Source organism: Alexandromys fortis, unplaced genomic scaffold (genome assembly GCF_014885135.2).
Source record: "Alexandromys fortis isolate MF-2015 unplaced genomic scaffold, M_Fortis_MF-2015_v1.1 scaffold_17, whole genome shotgun sequence".
NCBI classification, from domain to species: Eukaryota; Metazoa; Chordata; class Mammalia; order Rodentia; family Cricetidae; genus Alexandromys; species Alexandromys fortis.
Window position 1 is genome coordinate 14914714 of NW_026067896.1, and position 19982 is coordinate 14934695.

The window sequence follows — 19982 nt, forward strand, 5'->3', positions numbered from 1 at the left end:
CTACTGTACCTATTGGCTTTGTGGGAGCCTAGGCAGTTTGGATGCTCACCTTACTAGACCTGGATGGAGGTGGGTGGTCCTTGGACTTCCCACAGGGCAGGGAACCCTGATTGCTCTTTGGGCTGGAGAGGGAGGGAGACTTGATTGGGGGAGGGGGAGGGAAAGGGGAGGCAGCGGTGGGGAAGAGAAAGAAATCTTTAATAAATAAATAAATAAATAAAGTAAAAAAACATATACAATAAAAAAAAAAGAAATAACCTTCTCCCATTTGTTCAGACAGTATCTAACTACAGCCCAGGCTGGCTTGAAACTCGAGGTTCTCCTGCCTCAGCCTCTGGGTTGAAAGAATTACAGGTGTGCATCACCACATGTAGTGTGGTTACTTGCAGGTTTTGGCAGTGAAGCTTATATCTTGATAGCTAGGGATGCCACTGTTGGGCTACAGTACTAAGACATGTAAAAAAATAACAGAGATGAACTGATGATTTTGTGTGTGTGTGTGTGTGTGTGTGTGTGTGTGTGTGTGTGTGTGAGTTCTCACTGTATTTCAGATCTACCCTCCCTGATTAGCCTGCTTTTATTTAGCCTGTATTCACAGAGCTCTGTGCTAGGACATTACTAGGAGAAACTTTCTAGAACCCTAGAGTCTTGATACCAGCTGTGAGGAACCTACGATCAGGTCCTATACCAGTAACTGGCAGCCCCACTGTGTATTCACTTATGTAGAACCCTGTTCCTGGTGTGTTTGGGCATCAGTGCCTCTGGTTGTAATGCTGTTCTTTAGAGGTGGCTTGTTATTAGAACTAGGTTGGTGAATAGCACTCAGGGTCATCCCACGGCCCTGAAGTGTCCCTGTCATCACTTGAACTTGGGTGCAGGTCCAGTCCTTTCATATAGTTAAGCAGCTCAGCCAGCTCTACAGAGCTTGACCCGCACAGATGCAGTCTAATGCAGTCTTCCTCCACCAGTGCATGCTCCTTCTCCTGCCCCTTGCTCTACGAAGTGGTGAAACAGGGGCTGTACTTGACACAGGACCCCTGAATCTAGCAAGCCTGCTTCCTTAGGGACTTTAGGCAGAAACAAATGCTTGCCAAATGTTTTGAAGGCCCAAGTGTGCCTGTGATAATCACTGTTGCCAATTCCCTCCTTCAAGGGTAGACTTATCCTCTATCAAGTAATCTTTCCATATTTTTTTCTGTTTAAAAGGACTATTTGCTTCTTCCTTCCTGCTTTCTCTCCTCTTGACCATAATGACGCCCCCCCCCCCCAGTCAATCTGGAGATGCCCTGTGCCTGGGCGGGGAGATGGCACCAGCGCATCTAGGCTGGCGCTTTCTACTTCCCTTCAGCCTTAGGAGTTCCTGACCAAGAAGACTCCCGCTTCCTATCCTGGGCTTCCAGCATGTTACTGTGGTTTGCTGACAGGCAAGGAACTCAGCCATTCAGTAATCTTTTCTCCAATCCATCTGACCACAAGCCGCTTTTCCCCAGCTGCTGCATGTGAGCAGCCTGTCCCCATTCACTTTATGTCGCTCTTGAAGGCTGAAAAAGCCCTATGATCAATGCTTAGCAGGCTGTTCAGGATGGTGAATTGATGGCTGGAGGTTTTCTGACTTGGATGTCCCTTCACTTCCCACAAGGCAAAGGTGGAAACCCCAGCAACTTACATAAGTTGCTGGAGCAGATGGCTGGCCACCCGCCCAGGCCTGCTCAGCTCTGGAGCTCTCGGGAGCGCATGCAAAGCGTGGGCTCCTTCTTAATGAGAACAATCATTTTGCTTAGCCCTGTGACTCAGAGTAGTGGAGTGAGAGCAGGGCTGCCATGCCCTACACATGGCTGCTGGCCTCGTTCAGGCTAGTTGGGGGATGTAGGGAGGTGGGAAGGGTGTCTGTCTTTTCTGTTTGACCTTTACTGAACAGGGAAATGTGGGCAGAGCTGCTGAGCAGAAATGAGACTGTCGTTCAGTCTGGCAGTGTGTGGAGCTCGTGTGGAGGTCAGAAGGAGTCTGGAGAGGAAGGATGAGAGCTCCAGCCAGACATGCTCTGCCTTACCTTACTTCCTGTCTTCTCTGCATTCCATCTTATTCTGTGTTGTACAGTTCTCTAGAGATATTGGAATGGTATCATTTCCTCAGCCTTGAGACACTTCCTGTCTACAGTTAGGCAGTCTAGCTCCAAACCATAGACTTGAATAGTTAAACCCACCAGTTCTACAGTAGGAGGAAGGTGGACTTGCATCCTCAGTGAGGCTCTGGACCTTGTCTAGGCAACCATGTTGTGGCTCACAGGATGGCCATTTCAGGCTCTATTCTCCCTGTGTACTGCGCAGGTGGGGCTAAGAAGTACTTATACTATGTGTGTGGGACACTGGGGACTGCTTTGGCCAGTTCACCAGAGAGCTGTCTATAATTGCTGCATCCTTCCTCCCAGAGCAGCCTCAGAGAGCTTACCCTATGTACACCATTAGTGATTGGTAGAGTTGAATAGCCTGCGATGGTGATACATCAGAAGTGGAAATTATGAATATGTGTTGATGTAGGAGGCTGATCTTGTGTTCCCCCAAGGTGAATTAGCCTCCAAGATGTGAATCCTTTATTCTTGTTTTAAAAACTGTGTAAAACAGGGATGAAGCTAGGTACCCGTCTCCATCCAGAAGTTCTTGAGTGGCTCTGAGGGTCTTTTGGTAACTATTGTGAAAAACTGTGGGCAATCTCTGTAGCACCTGACATCTTCTATGCAGGGGACTTAGGCATCCATACCAAATCTCAGAGAGCTCAGCATCCCCTGTGCAGGGGACTTATGTGTCCATACCATGTTTTGGACTCAGTGTCTCCTATGCACGGGACTTATGCATCCGTGTCATGTCTCAGAGAACTCAGCATCTCCTGTGCAGGGTACTTATGCATCCGTGTCATGTCTTGGGATCAACATCTCTTATGCAGGGGACTTATATGTCCATGCCACATCTTGGACTTAACATCTCCTGTGCAGGGAGGGGGCTTTTAATATCCAAAACCATCTCACAGTGATTATAAGAGTTACGTGGCCTACTCCTTAAAAATCCCCAGTCTTCTTCCTTGGACCTCTTATGTCTTAATTCTAGAAAGATATGGACGTTTCACAGGTTCTCGCAGCTTCCACCATGGGTGTTACACTTCTAGAGGACATGCACATGTCCTGTGCAGGGCACTTACACATCCAGCTCTATCGCTTAGTGGCCTCTATGCATGATTCTTTCCATAGTATGAGTTCATAGAATTAATTCTCTTGCTGAGCATATCTGTTCCCCTCGGAAGGTTCTTTCCCATAAAGAATGCACCAATTCATAAAGTTTCAAAGCCTCACGTGGTACTGCCCTCTACTCTGAGCCGATGTCTATACTAGATACTACTAATTTTTAAAATGTTATTTTTCAGAAAGGAAAAATATTGCCAGTGTTATAATTTGATTTCTTTGTTGACTTTGGATATTTTATCATTTGACAAATATTTCTCTGCAAATAGTTTATCCTTTGTCTATATTTTCTCTTGGGGTTGTTTTCCTTTCTCATATTTATTATCAGGGCACTTTATGTATGGCTGGGAACTACTTCATTTACTCCGTCTTTGCTTGAATGAGTCTCCATTAATAAAATTAATGTGCAGCTGGGATCTATTTTGGTATCAGAGTGTAAATTAAGGTGTATCTACCTTGCCTCCCTTCCAAATGATTGCTGTCATCACAACCCTATTAATTGAATAAATCATTATTTCCTCTGGCTTGAAATGCAGCCTGATTGGGGTCAGAGTGAGTGGCCATACTCCTGGGGCTTGTGACAGCCTCTGCATTGCAGAAGCCTGTGAGTGGCCGCAGGAGGCTGGCACTGCTGGGGTGCCTGTTCTGTGCCCGATTCTGCTGCTGACTGCTTAATTTGCTTGGTGTGCGCACAGCTATAAGTGAGCAGTTTGGTACTTGAAATGCTGGTAGGCAAATGGCGGTTTGCTCTTCCCAGAGTTGAAGAGCTCCTTTAAGACCCAAGTTCAGTTTTAATTACATAACCGCTTAGGGTGATTGGATCGGCTCCTCTTAAAATTAATGTCAAGTAGTTCCTGGGCTGTGTGCATTTAGTGCTCTCTGTGCCCTTGGTTCATTGTGTCATCCATCTGACATCTGGTGAGTACCTACTATGAGCCAGGCACTCTGGGGTCTGCATCGTCAGACACGTACACAGCGCTGCTGAAGTGAAGACGGGGTCTGAGACTGAGGGAACCGGAGGCAGCATTCTAGAAGAAACCATCTTGGTGGCATTTCAAGTCCCTGATGCCCCTCTTCGTGGGATTTCAGAGTAACATGACCATCATGTTAAAGGCAAATCCAGTTATGGTCGTCCAGTTCATAAATAAAGACTTGCCATGCACACAAGCATGCACACGCAGAGGCGGGGGGGGGCGGGGGGAGGATGCACACACGCAGCCCTTAATTCTGCAGCACTCATGTCCTATTAGTACATATACAAAGACTAAATTAGAAAACAACATAATAAATAAAGGTGGCAATAAAGAGGCAGGACTTTGAAATTTTTAGGATCGGATTCCATGGTCTGGGATGGGGACGATTAACGGCAGTTTCTTTCCAGGACATTTATTTTATGGCAGGCACAGCACTGGCTGCTCTGTTGCCACTGTCTCACCCCTTTGTATAGATGATACGATCTGCATCTTACGGATAGAGTGATGACACACTGGACAACAAGAGGCAGTGCGCTACTCCCAGTGATGGAGAGATGGGGGCTGGGTTTGAGATCTAGGCAACCCCCAGGCTGCTGAGGTGAGCAGGGGGAGGGTAGAGCTGTCAGTCTACCTAGTGAGATGCCATCTGCATACAGGCACCCATGGTGGAAGCTGTGAGAACCTGTCAAACGTACAGATGTTCCTAGAATTGAGACAGAAGAGGTCCAAGGAAGAAGCTTTGGGGACTTTTAAGGAGTAGGCCGGCCATGTAACTCCCATAATGCATCTGTTTGGAGTGTAAGTTGGTACAAGCATCTAGAACTTAGTGGAGTGGAGTATACGTGTTACCCTATAACAGTCTGTTGGAGCTGCTTGGCTCTGCTGTGATCCCATGAACACAGCCACAGATAGTGTTCGTGTGTATGAATGTAGCTGTCTTCTCCAAACCTTTGTAAATGTATGTTTTTATGTGTATATTTATGAACATGTATAATGCCACATGTCTATTACATACATATATACACATATATGTACAATTGTTCCTCATTATTCATGAGCACAGTCAGTTCTTTTGTGCGTTCTCACCGGTAGGCATGTGGAAACTGGTGTGTTGCCCCTGTCTTCTATAAGATGATACTTTACCTTCTGCTTTCAGCTCTCCACCTGGAGATAATTGTCCTTTTTTCTGGTCCATTTGGTGCCACTTAAAAAAAAAGTTAATGTTTTCTCTTGGTGATGTTTTAATTTAAGCTGGTCTCTTAAGCATAGTGTTCAAGTACTCTTTAGTGTCCTTAAGGGGAAGAAGGCTGTTTTGAGGCTTTTGACATCATAGGAAAGTACACACTGGATGAGCTTTGCTTGGGAATTAGTATGCTGTGGGCTGTGAGTTCGACATTAATGGACCAACAGCATATATTAAGTGGCTGTCTTTGTACGAAACAAGGGTTTGTATTGATCAGTTAATGACGCTGCTATAACCAGAGGCTCACAGAAGCCTACGCCTAGACCTTGGGAGCACTCATCTACTACACGTGTTGTTTCTAATGTAGTCTTTGTATGTGTACTTATAGGACACGAGTGCTGCAGAATTAAGGGCTGTGTGTGTGCGTTCCCCCCCCCCCCCGCCTCTGCGTGTGCATGCTTGTGTGCGCGGCAAGCTTTATGTGCACACACACAATGGTTAATCTTGTCAACTTGACAAGTCTAGAGTTAACTAGAAGACAAACCTCTAAGTTGGCCTCTGAGGCACTATCTAGATTAGGATAGCTTCTGGACATGCCTCTGAAAGATGAGCTAAATTGGGTGAGCTGAGGTGAGAAGACCCACCTTAATTATGGGTGGCATCATTCCCTGGTCCTTGGTCCTGCACTGCATATAAAAAGGACAAGCAAGCTGAGCGTGAACATTCATCTGTCTCTATTTCCTGACTGTGGACATAGTGTGACCAGCATCCTGCCACCATGGCTTCCCCATCCTGATTGACTGTGCTCTTAATCAAACTGTGAGTCAGAATAAGCCCCTCCTTCCTTAGGTTGCTTTTATCAGGCATTTTATCACTACAGCAGGGTAGGTAACTCCTCCACCTACTGTAGTTACATTGTATCTGTTTACATAGAAAAGATTGCACAGAGCAGAGGAGCCTTGGGGCAGGACCTGGTAACAAGGTCAGAAGTGGACGGTCATAGGATGTAGGTGATCCACATGTCCCGTGTGATAGCAAAGGACACAGAAGCCGTCTTTGGACTTCTGTGTTTGCTGCTGTGCTCTCAAATCCAGATCAGAAGAAAGCTGTATTCTAGTCTTGCCCAGCCCTCCCTCTGGGCTTAGTCTTCCCAGTGGCCATTGAACTCTGTGGGTCTGTGTGCAGTATGTTCTCAGTCTCTCTAGAGAAGCCTTGGCTTAAGAGCTTAAAATTATTTATTATTAGTGTGTGTATACGCACGTGCATGTCTGTATGCATGATGTGGGTGCACATGTGGAGATCAGAAGACAACCTTGTGAGTTTGAGTCTCCCCTTCCATGGTGGGTACCAGGGATTGAACTCAGGTCGCCAAAGTTGTGTGGCAAGCACCTTCCCCTGCTGAACCATCCTGGGGGTTCCTACTTGTTTTCAATGTAAACATTGTAAAGACATCTTCTACTCTGGTCTGCTTTTTTTCTTTTATTGAAAATAGATATTTTTCATATAATATATTCTGATTACATTTTTCCCTTTCTCTTCTCCCAGTTCCTCCCCACCTCCCCTACCATTCAGACCCACCCCCTTTCTCTCTCTCTCCTTAGAGAAAGGAAAGAGAAGCTCGATAGGCAAGGACTTGTCCCTGAAGTTTTATTATTTATTTTTAGGTTTTTTTTTTTTTTTGACAGGGTTTTATTCTGTAGACCTGTCTTGCCTGGAACTTACTATGTAGACCTATGTATAGCATCTAACTCACAGAGAGCCATCTGCCTCTGACCCCTAAGTGCTATGGATTAAAAGTGTGCATCACCATGCCCAACTTGAAGTTTTATTTTAAGCCAGTGAGTTTCAAACATGAGCTGACTAAATTATGTTTACAAGCCTGGGTAACTAAGGAGCAATTAATTCAAGATGGATCATAAGCATAAAGGCCAAAGCTATAAAACATTCAGAAGGGAAATATAGGCAAGATTTTAGGATTCTTAGGTTGGTAAAAGTTTCTTCATAGGACACAGAAAACAGGGGCCCTGCTAAAATTTGACTTTATTAAAATTAAAAACTTGTGTCTATCAGAAGGCAGCATTAAGAAAATCATAGGTTAATCTGCAGGATGACAGAAAATATTGGCAAAGCATTCACTAGACAAATGACAAGTCCAGGATATATGGAGAGTTTGTATAATTTGGTAGTAAAAAGAACCAACCCAACCCAAAGATGAGCATCAGATTTGAAGAGACATGCTTTGAAGGGAAGCTAAGAATGCCTAGTAAGCACATTTGTAAAAAGTACTTGTTATAAACAATGGGGGCATGCAAGATAAATAAAGTGGGTTTATTCCCTCATGCACCAGAAAGGCTAAAATTGAAATTTATCCTCCCAGGTGTTGACTGATAGTTGTACAGCTGCACTGAAGAAAGTTCCTGTTTGATAATAATAAATAATATCTTAACGTGTAATTCATTGGTTCTGCTTCTAGATACTCAAGAGAAATGAATGTGCATGCTCTCAAAAAGGCCTGCACAAACATATTTGAAGGGGCTTTATTTATTTTTTTAATTTTTTATTTAAAGGTGTTTTTTTTTTCATTTTACATACCAACCGCAGTTCCCCATCCCTCCCATCTGCTCTCCCCCTTAATCTCCCCCCCCCCATCCACTCCTCAGGAAGGTTAAGGTCTCCCATGGGGAGTCAGCAAAGTCTGGCACATCAAGTTGAGGGAGGGCCAAGCCCCTCCCCCCATGTATTGCAGCTGAGCAAGGTATCCCTCCATAGGGAAGGGGTTCCAAAAAGCCAGTTGGGGAATGGGGATAAATCCTGGTCCCACTGCCAGTGACTCTACAGACTGCCCAAGTCACAGACCTGTCACCACGATTCAAAGGGCCTAATTCTGTCCTATGGAGGCTCCCAGCTGTCAGTCCAAAGTCAGTGAGCTCCCACTGTTTGGGATCAGCTGCCTCTGTGAGTTCCCCCATCATGATCTTGACCCCTTTGCTCATATAATCCCTTCTCCCTCTCTTCGACTGGACTTGGCTCAGTGCTTAGCTGTTTCATTTATGGTAACCAAAGACAGAAGTTAGTGGAGAGAAGCACCATAAAAAAAAAAAAAAAAAAAACCCGTGATACGTTCAATAACAACATTCAAAAGTAAGAAGGGGGTAAAAATATTAATTCACACCACAGCATGAATGTCTCAAAATTACACAGTGTGAAATAAGATAACCTAAAAGAATATATGATGTGTGTTCTTACTTTTTGGGTAGAGCAAAACTGTGTGTGTGTGTGTGTGTGTGTGTGTGTGTGTATGATGGAAAGGTCTGTTAACTTGGGGGTGGTGGGGTTTCTTAAGTATCATGAGAGAACTGTTTGAGGTGATGAAAAATAGTTCTTTCTTGTAGTGGCTTAACTTACATGAAATCATCAAAATTTGTGTTTGATATACTTGAGAAATTATGGTATTTCATAATTTGTAAATTTTACTTTAAAAGATTGACAAATATTGAACTTCAGTCAGTAATGTGCCAGTTACTGACCTCAGTGCCTTGAGTGTTGGATATGTGAGTGCTTCCTCTCACGTCTCCAGCCTTTTCTGTGTTGTAGAAAATTTCCATGGTAAATTGTTGAGCTCTAGCGGTGCCTGTTGCTGACCACATTGGCGGACATATCAGGTAGTGATAGAGGAGGTTGGTTTGTGTAGGGAGTGTGGTTGCTGAAAGAAGAATGAATGGGGCTAGATGACCAGGGAGCAGGTCAATTTGCAAAGGAGGGGTGGGTGGGTTAGCCCCAGCTGCTGTGTGGAAGTCCTGGGGCGATTCCACTCCCTTTCATATTGCATGGAGACTAAAAAGGACCCAGATTGTGCTTTTTCTACTGCCTTTGATTTGGCACTGAAATCCTTTCTTTACTTGAACACAGATTCCTTTTTTCCTCTTTTGCAACCAGTTTTTATTTATATTGGCTCTGATACTGATCTTCAGTTGAAAGCTAGGGAAGTTGCTTATTAAGGGGTTTTTAGGATTTCTGAATATGAAATGCAAGGAAATTGCATAACCCTGCAGAGCAGTGTTTCCTCTCGTGGCTTGCTTGTTGCCCAAAATGCAGTAGTTCCTTCTAGAAGCTTAAATGAATTTGGCAGATCCTACCCCTTGATGGTACCATGGTGTTATCCTGATTTGAGAGAAACTTTTTCTTGAGGTCAAACAGCAGAGCTTCCTGAGTCATAACTATGGCAACAGTGTTTATGTAACACACAAACCAAAGCCTGGGGAGAAGAGGAGTACCACAACAACCAGTGTAAATAACCCCAGAAACCTGTTCTCGCTTAAATCACCGGGGCTAGATAGAAACCAGTGAAATGAATGGCCTACCTTACCACTAGGCTCTGGTTGTCACTTCCTACCTGTATACTCCACGGGGCACTGTCCCACCTTTCCCTGGGAAATGACATCATCTTAACTGGTGATTTCTCACTGAGAGGCCTAAGTGCCAGCAGCACTCAGGGTGGAAAGGCACTCACCTAACTCTTGCTTCCCAGTCAAAGTAAGGACCCCAAGAGAGGAAGTTGCCTCTGGATCAAGTTGTCCTTGGAGTGATTTCTTCAATACTGATTCTGTGCTTGGTACTGTGTTTGGTGCCATTTCCTTCCACCCTACTCCCCATGCACACAGAAATGTAGAATGATCGGCTCCTCAAGGGAGAATTGACATAATTAAGAATGGAAAGCCGTATTTAGAAGTGTTAAGTTCTGTAGAAGCAACTGTAAGGACAATAAGAGGTCAAAGAAGGGAGCCCTTAGGGTGGTCTGTGACCATCAAGGGAGCTAGGAAGCCTTGTGGAGCAGGGAAAGACAAATAACATTTCAGAGCGCCTTCAAGGCCCCAGCAGAGCTATGTTTACTTCGCACAGTGCTCTCATAAAGTTGTGTTACTTAGGTCTGCTTTGCAATGAGAAAACAGGCTCAGAAATGTCAGATGATCATCTGAGGGCACAGAGCTCAAAAGTGGTGGTGGAGCCAAGTATTGCGTGAAGTCTCTTAAGCCCACAGTTCGCGTCTGCCACCTGACTGCCTCACTAAAACTAATTCCCTCCTGTTCTGGCATCTGCCCAAGGCCTATGCAATGATTAACCCCCCGAAATGCAGCAACATTGCATCGGCCTGGAGTACCAAGGGCTGCTAATAGATGAAGAGAAGCCCCGTTCCCTAAGAGTGACACCAGGTTAGCCTTAGTGCCACCGAGGACACAGAGTTTGCCAACACCAGTGAGGTATAGCGGCGTGGACTCTACATTCCTGCGACTTCCCCTTTGACCTGCATTTCATCTGGGAAAGTGAATGTTCTTTTCTTTTTCTTCCGCACGACAACCCTTGGGAATTTGAACATTGATGTTGTGACATCTTGAGGTCTTTTCTTCAACCAAAGCTGTGCTCTAGGGAAACATCTTACAAGAGTGATATTAGATTAGATTAGAACAGAGACAGTGGAGCCAGTAAGTTCTGAGGGAAGGCCAATGTCAAGGTCCAGGTGACAAGCAAAGAAAATCTGACTTAGGGCAATAGAAAAAGAAATGGGGTAAAGAATTAGCTTCAGATAAATGATAGCAATGGGACATTTTTCTCCTGTGGGTTTCCCCCCCCAACTCTTGGAAGTAAATTTTAAAAATAACTAAGATATGATTGACTCACTGTGGAAAAAGCAGTGATGAACACTGTACATATTTAGATAAATAGGCTTAAATATAAATACCGGAATCCAGAATCCCCTCATGTTGTGGCTCTTCTTTCATTTACTGACTTGTTTTACTCAGGCTTTACTTCCACGATAGTGGAGTTGTCCATAAAGCTTTAGATATGTATCCCATTCTCTTAGCAATACAGCATGCCTTTGCTCCCAGTGGTTATTATTATTATTTAAATAGTACAATCAAGATCAAATAGTGCTGGATGGATTTCACTTGGTATGAATCCGATGCACTGGATTTTAGAGTCTGCTTCACATGGCTGGACAAGAAGATGCAGTAAGGGTCTGCCCAACTCAAACCATATGAACTTGGGGGCTGTGGTTCTTTAGGGACGTAAAGGACCCCAAGTAAAAGAGAAATATAAACATGGCACAGTCGTGCGTGTGAGTCGCAGGTGCTCAGAGCACTTTGGTCTCTAAAGCTACAAAATAGCTGGTGGTACTTGGATTCATGGGAAACCAAGTTTATTTTCTACCCAGCATCCTTGTCATAACCATGGTGACCAGCAGGCAGCGATTTTCCTGTGCCACGCTGCTGTCATGTTGGTGTACACAAAGGCTGGTGTACACAGGGGCTGTCACCAGACTTTAGGAGTCCCGCATCTGGTCAACTTCTGCTGTGCTCCTTTTATGAGACTTCCTGAATCTGGACTTGCTTATGAGTGCACCATTGTGCAGAGAGCCTCTTCCTCAGCCCTCACCCCAGACCTCCCCAGTGCCATTCTGGACTCTGAAACCCTCTTTGCCGCATGCTGGCTCTATATCCTGCAGCAATGGCCCATAGGGGGTAAATAGCTTTGTGAGGGATTTTGATAACCTTGAGTTAAGCCAAATAAGAAAAACCTGTCTTCTATTTTCTTATAGTAAGTACTGAATTCTATATTTACATTCCCCTGCCAAGTAAAGATTCCTAAAGAATTTGCCAGAAGAATGAGACACAGTCACCAGCGAATGGTAGACCCAGCTCCTTTTTTAGGTCTGGACAAAACTCTGTGCTCAACTCTAACGCAGGGGTCAAAAACAAACAAACAAAAACAATTTCTTTCACTCCTTATAATTAAAACCTACCCTCATAATCAATGTTCTTTGAGCAGCCTGGCTAACCCTGTATACATGTAGTTCTTCAGGGCAAAAGCTGGGATTTGGTGCCTGTTCAGGGTTAGATTCTTGCAAAGTACCATCAAATATGTTTTTATTGGCCTTACTTTTGAGAGCCTCCCTAAGACAGCAAGTGCAACCCTGCAGCCTTGGAATGGGAGCATCATGGCGAGGTTGCCAGCTGAGAAATGGTAGAGTAGCAAGAGCTATTTCTTTCTGCATTTTGAGCATGTCTGTCACTCAGCCTGAAGGTATTTGTGATGGGAAAACTTCCCATTTCTAAACTCTGTCTTTCCTAGTAGTGAGACATCCTTCTTTTTTCTAAATAGCTCAAACTTTATCTACCTCTGCTTGAACGTTTTTCCATGTGGCCACCCCCCATAAAGAGAGGTCTTCCTGATCTAAACAATTCCTATTTTTATGGGTGGCATTCCACAGATGCATGGAGCCTGACTGATAACTTCCCAGGGTGTCATTACACTGATTTACACTGGTCTGCACCCAGTCTGCTGGGTATGGCAGTGTGGTCCAGTGCTGGGAATCCCTCTCCCTTCCTCCTCTTGGCATTGTTGCCGGTGTGTGTGTGTGTGTGTGTGTGTGTGTGTGTGTGTGTGTGTATACTCTTTATTTTTAGGAAGGAATTTTTTTTTTTTGGCAGCGCGGGGGGGTGGGGGAATCCTAGATTGTCGCAGGTTGATCATGGTTTTTATTATTTACTGCCACCCTTGTATTAACTGGAAGTCTGGAAAATTTCTGTCATGTTTAAATGGGTAGAAATTGTGTGCTTACATAATGGTGGCATTGTTGTCATTTTAATTACTGCTTAGCTTTTTTTTTTTTTTTCCTTTGTTAATCGCCAAGCTATTTGCCAAGCTGTGTTGAGTGTAGAAGTTGTGGCTGAGCACAGACTTTAGTGTAGAGGGCCCAGCCTACTTTATTCTGGCTTTGGAAATTACTGGCTATATTAGCTTGAGATGGTAAGGGGCTTGTGTGATTCTGTGAAGGAGCTGGCATGGTGGTACCCTGTGTGCTCAAGGATAAAGTAAATCATCTCACTCAAATGCATCCTACAGGGCCTGTAATCTAATCAGGTGGAGAAGAAGTTGGTGGGTTGTAGTTATTTTATTTTGGGAAGCTGTGTGAAAGAATTAAGAATATTTTGTGTACAAGGCCAGCTGGCCTGGATCTGAAAAAGCCTGGGTCAAAACTGGTCTTGCTGAACATAGCGGACAAGGAGGACTACTGAGACCTCAAGAACAATGGCAAAGGGTTTTTGATTCTACTGGACCTAATGGTTTAGTGGGAGCCTAGGCAGTTTCGTGGATGCAAACCTTACTAGACCTGGATGGAGGTGGGTGGTCCTTGGACTTCCCACAGGGCAGAGAACCCTGATTGCTTTTTGGGCTGACGAGGGAGGGGGACTTAATTGGGGGAGGGGGAGGGAAAGGGGAGGGGAAGAGATAGAAATCTTTAATAAATAAATAAATAAATTTAAAAAAAAGAATATTTTGTGTAAAAGTTGGCCTTAGAGGGTCTCTTTTTCACTTTATTTTTTAAATTAGTGTCTATTAGATGTATAACATTGCTAATGAGATCAGCACCACTAGAGGTAACTCAAACTACACTCTGTCCTTAGCCATTTACCCATTAAGCGGTAACTTCTCTCAAAGCAGAGATGGTTCATGTTTATTTATCTATTTTAAGCAAAACCTGTAAAGAGGGGGAGAATAATGGTGATACTGCCAGGGTTCTTTGTGGAGGGCTTTGTAGGAGTTCTAGGGAAGCTTGGGCTACATAGAGAGACCCTGTCCCTGACAGACAGACAGACAGTGTAGGCTTTAGTAACAGTGGACTCTTTATGTCACACAGATAAAGGACCTGATACTGTCTAGTGATACAGACCCTGCCTAAGCGCTGTTCTAAGATGTTGACTCATAACTTTGTTTATTGTACCCCCACATTGATGCATAGGGGAATGTTCAAGTGGGGTGAGCTTTACATATCTTAGGTTACTTGGGAGAGGCCTCAGGGAATCAGAGTTTGGGACTGAGTTCGGGTAAAATAGTACAATTTATGTAGGACCGATAGTTTTAAATAAGTTTGTCTGTGAGCCTATTTCTCTGATGCTTTCATTTGAACAGATTTTGATCTGAAGTGTGTGGCCAAGTACTAGCACAGCTATTTGTCCAAAGGAAAAGTCAGGTTGGTTCACCCAATTATTGTTTTTACATATGCTTTCATTTGTGTACTTTTGAAAAAGTACTTGTTTGTGCTTTCACAATACGGCTTAGATAATGGTACTGAAAGGTAACTCACAGAAACATTCTGAGAACCCAAATGACTATGTGCATTTCCTTTTAATCCTCTGGGGACATGTAAATTGAATTGGCTTGGCAGTTTAGAGAATTTACTGCAAAATCACATTTGTTGCAGAGAAAACATATGAATGCTTTCTGTGCCTTCTAATTTATCCAATTGTCTCCCCATTGTAGTTTCTTGGTAAGGACGTGGGGACTCACATGGCCCTGTGATCGGGTGAAAGTCCTGCTTTGCTGGCGTGGTGATCGTGTCAGGATGGAGTTCACTGGTTCAGAGAGAACATGTGGGGTCTCTCCCACAGTAGTGACCAGGGCTGCACGGGCCTGTGGCAGGTGTATCAGGCCAGAATCTGAAGCCCGTTCTCAGTTTCAGTTTCTCTCTGACTCAGGGCCAGTTGTTCTTGTGACTCCCTTTCTCTGCTTGATAGCACTTCACCTTTATCACCACCACTAGCATCACCTTGTCTTCTGTGTCATGGGGTTTGTGGGTAAGTGCCTGGGCTTGAGGGACAGACTGGACTTTTCCTAGTAGTTCCCTCATCTCCAGGAACCAACCTGAGGCCTCTACATCCTCAGTTTTGCAGTCGGCACTGGGAATAACTGGGGTGGTGTGGGGACAGAATCAGACAATGCCTATAGGATGCTTAAAATTCTTACATCTGTTGGGATTGTTCTTAATGACTCACAGAAGACTCTGATAAGATAAACACATGCAATTTCTATTCACTAGAAGCGTGTGTGAAAATAAAGTACTCATTGGCATGGCTGATTACCAAGGCTTCATGTTCAGAGCATGCCTGCCTCAGAGTCACTAGTGCCACAGGGTTCAGACACTCTTCTGTGCCTGGGTCGTGGGACACTGTGGCCAACTTGGACGGACAGACTTCAGCTTCACCTGTGCTGTTGAAAAGGTGCACTGTTTCATCCCTGTGAGCCAGAACTCAGGCCTCATCTATTGCCCTCTCTGCTCCCTTGAGTTGATCTGGGCTCTCCCCTGTGAAGACAGAGTTCTTCAGAGGCCCGCCCGAAAACACGTACCCAATATAACTGCTAGTCACAAGACAAAAGCCACAGGCAAAGAGATCTCTTAACTCAGGACATTGTTCTGGCCTCCGAGCTTGAGTATGATGTTAGTGGGCAGCCATGAGACAGATGGAAGAAGGATAAGGCAGAACTGGCCAAGCATTTTAAATAGCGCCGTGGAGGTCCTTTTCTTCTACTAGTGTATGAGTCACAGTGCTGACCACTGGGGAGGCACGGTGCTTACATACATTTGCTCCTACCTGGATTGGTAAAGGGGACTGAAATATCCTTGCCGAGGACCTAAGTGGCTTTGTGGTTTTGGATACACTCGGAGCCTCAGGTTTCAGACCTGTACAATGATAGTGACAATAAAGCTAATCCGTTTGCTGTTTCAAGAATTGGGTGCTATCATGTTTGACACTTGTAAGTGCTTGGGATACAAAGCCATCCTATAGTGCTGCTCCCAAGCCTCTATCAGGTTCCTATGATGGTGAGGTTGCTGCCTGCCCTAGTCTACCTTGTTGGGCGATATGATCACATAGTCCTGGCAGGATTGGTTTGTTAGCCTTATTTCAAAACTCATTGTCTTTGGCTCATTTACCAGACCAGACAGAGATTAATGGCTTGGCCTTGGAGGGTTGGGTAGAACATGCTTCTGGCGTCTTTGGCTCATTGATCACACCTCTCCAGCTCAAAGAGTCTTTGGGTGTTCCAGGCAGGGGTCTCCCAAGACTCAGGAAACCTGGAAAGAAAGTAATTTGGCATGGATTTGCCTCTTAATTAAGGAGGGCTGAGAGCCCTGTGTTTCACTGTTCTTTCTGGATTTTGCCATTTACAATCTTAACAAGTTTCTCTTGGATAGAATGTTTGGATTGAATGGGAGAAATGCAGTGATCAAGGGGAGCTGGAAGGAAAAACAAATGATTTTGCCAAAACGATGTCTCCTCCTGTGTTGCCCTTGCTCTGCTTTCCAAGCTTCTAGAATGTAGTCGTGATGGGTTGCTGGTTCTGGATGTCACCTGAAAACCCGTTTTCCTCCCTGAGCAAGGCCCTGGTAGGGACCCGCTGAACCTCATAGTCTTGCCATTATTTCTCATGCTTCTCTGCCATGTAGTAATTGCCAACCACACTGACCTTCCTCCTCCATCAGGCAGGTCTTTTTCCTAACTCAGGACCCCTGGACTTGGGTACCTAGACCTTTCTAAGGAGCTCCCCTTTCATCATTTAAATTTACGGAAATATTTTCTTTTCACGAGAGCTTTTCACCTCACCAGACCGGCACTGCCTTGTTTTCTGATCTTCATTGTTCTTGTCAGTGTTTGAAGGAATCATATTTGTAGATTGGTTTTCTTCATAGGTAGGAAAGTTCCATGGGAGCAGAGCTCATAGCTGCTCCTCATCTGTATCCGCAACACCTAAGTCACTGCCTGGCTGGTGCAGGTACTCAATAAACACTTGTTAACCCAGGCAAAGGAATGCAGGGGACTGGGAAAGATTCAAAGCCAGTATCCCTTTTTTGATAGTCACATGAATAAAACCCATGGAAGCCAAAGGACTTGGCATTTGGCTACCTGCTGCTCTCTAAGTTCCCTTGTCACCTTCTTGCAGTGCCATGGAGATCCATTAGCAAATGCTGATGCAGCCCAGGCAGTTCATTTATGCCAGTGATGAATGGCTGCTCAGAGAGCCACTCGCTGTTTTAATTTCAGATAGGAATCAGCACAGCCTTGGTGGTGGCCTTCCCCTAGACTTTGTGGGTTTCTATCTTTCCCCCAAATTCTGTGACAGTTAAGCCATTCTTATTGTCACAAACAGGCCAAATCACCCTCATTTGTCTCGTGTTGACACAAACTCACTGGGTACTCAGTAGTTTGGGGAGGAGTATGCCAAACAGCTATTATCACACCCCCTCCCCCATTTCTGAGATGAGGACATGAGAATCCAGTCTAACCAAGTGACAGGTGGTGAAGTCTTTTGATGCCTTGTTTCTAGGATTTTAAGTGTGTGCTTGGATGGTGAATTAGGTATTGGAGCATCCTTCCTAAGGGCTGAAGTTCTTTTATGCTTGTCATCTAGTCTTTGTTAAGGGGCTGTGTGACGTCAGTCTTCTTTAAAGAATAAATATAATATGTGTGATAAATATAATAACAAAGTAAGTGATCTCTTGGATTTGGGGTTTGATAATCCTGAGACTTTTTGGGCAGTTTCTTTTTATAGAGACAGAGACCCAAAGAAGTTAAGGCCAACTCTGTCCAAGGTGAACCCATTGCCCCACTCTTGACTAGCTATTCCCATCTACATGTTTTAGTGGAAAACTAATTTTAGGGGGAATTTAATGCTGCGTTTTCAGAAATGCTTGGCTTAGTTCCTTTAGGAGTTAAATAACATTTCTTAGCTGAGCGTGGCCAACAGAATCCCTGGGGATGGTTGATTAAAAAAGTAGGTATTTAAGTTATGATGGCCAGTTTAACCCCATGCCTTTTATACCTACAGAGGAGGGTTTGGCCCCATGATTGTTTTCTTTTCCTGAGCAGAGATTTCACTGCATTTCTCCTAATAGCAACAGCACTTCAGGAGTCGGCAGTCTGTGCCAATCACAAAAGCGAGCCTCTCCTTTGCTTTTGAGTGGACCATGGGTCACATGTGGTATTTACAGAGTAATTTTTGCAATTGACGAATGATAGAGACCTGTCACCAGATTTGAGGGACACTGAGTACCAGCCTCTCTTTGCAGCACAGGCAAAGAAGAATGGTTCTGCTAATTAGATTCTCTATCCCCCTCAAAAGTTGTATTTTTAATTTTGTGAAAATTGTTTTCTCTTCTGATATTTAAGCAACATAATAATGATGTTTGCCTCCTGGCACTCAGAGCCTGAATGTCATTGTCTTGACCTTTGCAGAATAACTTGTAGCATGTCATAGTGGGAAACTTCCCTTTTTACTATCAAACCACATTTTCTTTTATGATTTCTATCAACTGTTTAAGGAGTTTTGTTGTAAATACATTCTCAGTATAATATTAAAATCCACAGATAGAGTAAAGGGGCACTGGTATTCCCAGGGTTAGCACTCAACAGTTTGTAATGTATCTTTGCCCACACTTTGCCTTTAGCTCACTATAAAAACCCATTCCACCTTTGTAAGCCTCACGTTTTCCAGCTGTACAACAGTGGAAGCAACTGCTCTTGCCAAGCATGGCTTTTATGTAGCTGGAGATAGTTCTTGTGAAATGCTCACGACGTTGGCTGGTGTGCAGTCAGTAATCACCGATTCGCAACCAACTTGACATTCTCTTCTTTTAATTTACATATGCAGATCAATTTGTTTGCCATTTCCAAAAGGTCAGCTGACCCCTCCACCACACACACACACCCACACCACACAGTTCTATAGGTGGTTCTGACCCATGCTTGTTTGGGAACAGCTAAGTGCATGCTGGGGAGTAAGAACTTAGGGTGTTCTCATGAGGGACGCAGAAACTGCCTTCTGGCACGAGGTTTTCTACAGTGAATCTGTAGGCTGGTATAAAATGCACACAAAGTGAATTTCTTTTTCTATTTTCCAGGTCTACAACTCAAACAAAGACAGCCAGAATGAAGGGAGTAAGTATAATGTTTGGGTCATTTTCTATAGTCAGAGTGGGGGCCAGGAGGGGAGGCTTTGAGAATTGCCACTTCAGGCCTGAGCCACCAGGAGGTGCCCTGGGCATGCTGGGTCGGCCTCTCTTCGGAGGATTATTTCCTGAGCAAGATTAGCAAGACTGTAGTGACCTCTTGCATTTAAACAAGACTTCATACTTTGCGTGGTGCTCTTATACGCATTATCTCAGGTGGTCGCAGCTCTTATTAAGATGGTAGCCCCAATCACCACTTATAAGTCACTCAATACTCAGAAAACTGAGAGTCCACTGCTGTCAGAAAGCCCCTGGCACTGTCTGCAGCCCTGAAATGGCAATAGCAAAGGATGGCTTGCTAACTCTGTTTCCTTTGTGGCTCTTTGAGAGGGAAGACTGGGGAGAGAAGGGGAGGGGAGGGGATACTGTTCTTTGAAGGGCCCTGGGCAGCCTCTGTGGAAAGCAGCACTTCCCCTGCTGCAGGCCAGCAGCATGGTGCTTCATCACCTCTTCCAAGGGCACCTGTAACTGCAAAGTCAATGGGATTAGAAGGAAACCCCTGCTGGGCAAGTGCTTCAACCTGATTATCCCCTTGGTGCCTAAGACTAAAGCAGACTCCTTCCCAGGTGCCCCAGTGTACAAAGGAAACCCTGTCTCTGGCCTCAGCTTTGCTCTAGAAAATCCACTTGAAAAAATTGAGAGGTGGCCCTGCCATGCACTACAGTAGTGTCAAGAGATGAGTGGAGCAGAGCAGTGCTCTCTGGGTGGACAAAAGGGCAAGCCTTTTCACTTGTGCTGATTGAAAGCCAT

The 19982-nt window shown here is 44.6% G+C and overlaps 1 protein-coding gene across 9 annotated transcripts in view; it reads left to right on the plus strand.

The window, feature by feature from the left end:
* Arhgap26 (Rho GTPase activating protein 26) overlaps positions 1 to 19982 on the plus strand; it is a 1368274-nt gene that overhangs the window by 1170854 nt on the left and 177438 nt on the right. For all 9 annotated transcript variants that reach the window (XM_050161399.1, XM_050161408.1, XM_050161390.1 and 6 more), the window contains one exon: positions 19125 to 19161. In XM_050161399.1, coding sequence (XP_050017356.1) covers positions 19125 to 19161 — 37 coding nt within the window. The remainder of the gene's footprint in view (positions 1 to 19124; positions 19162 to 19982) is intronic.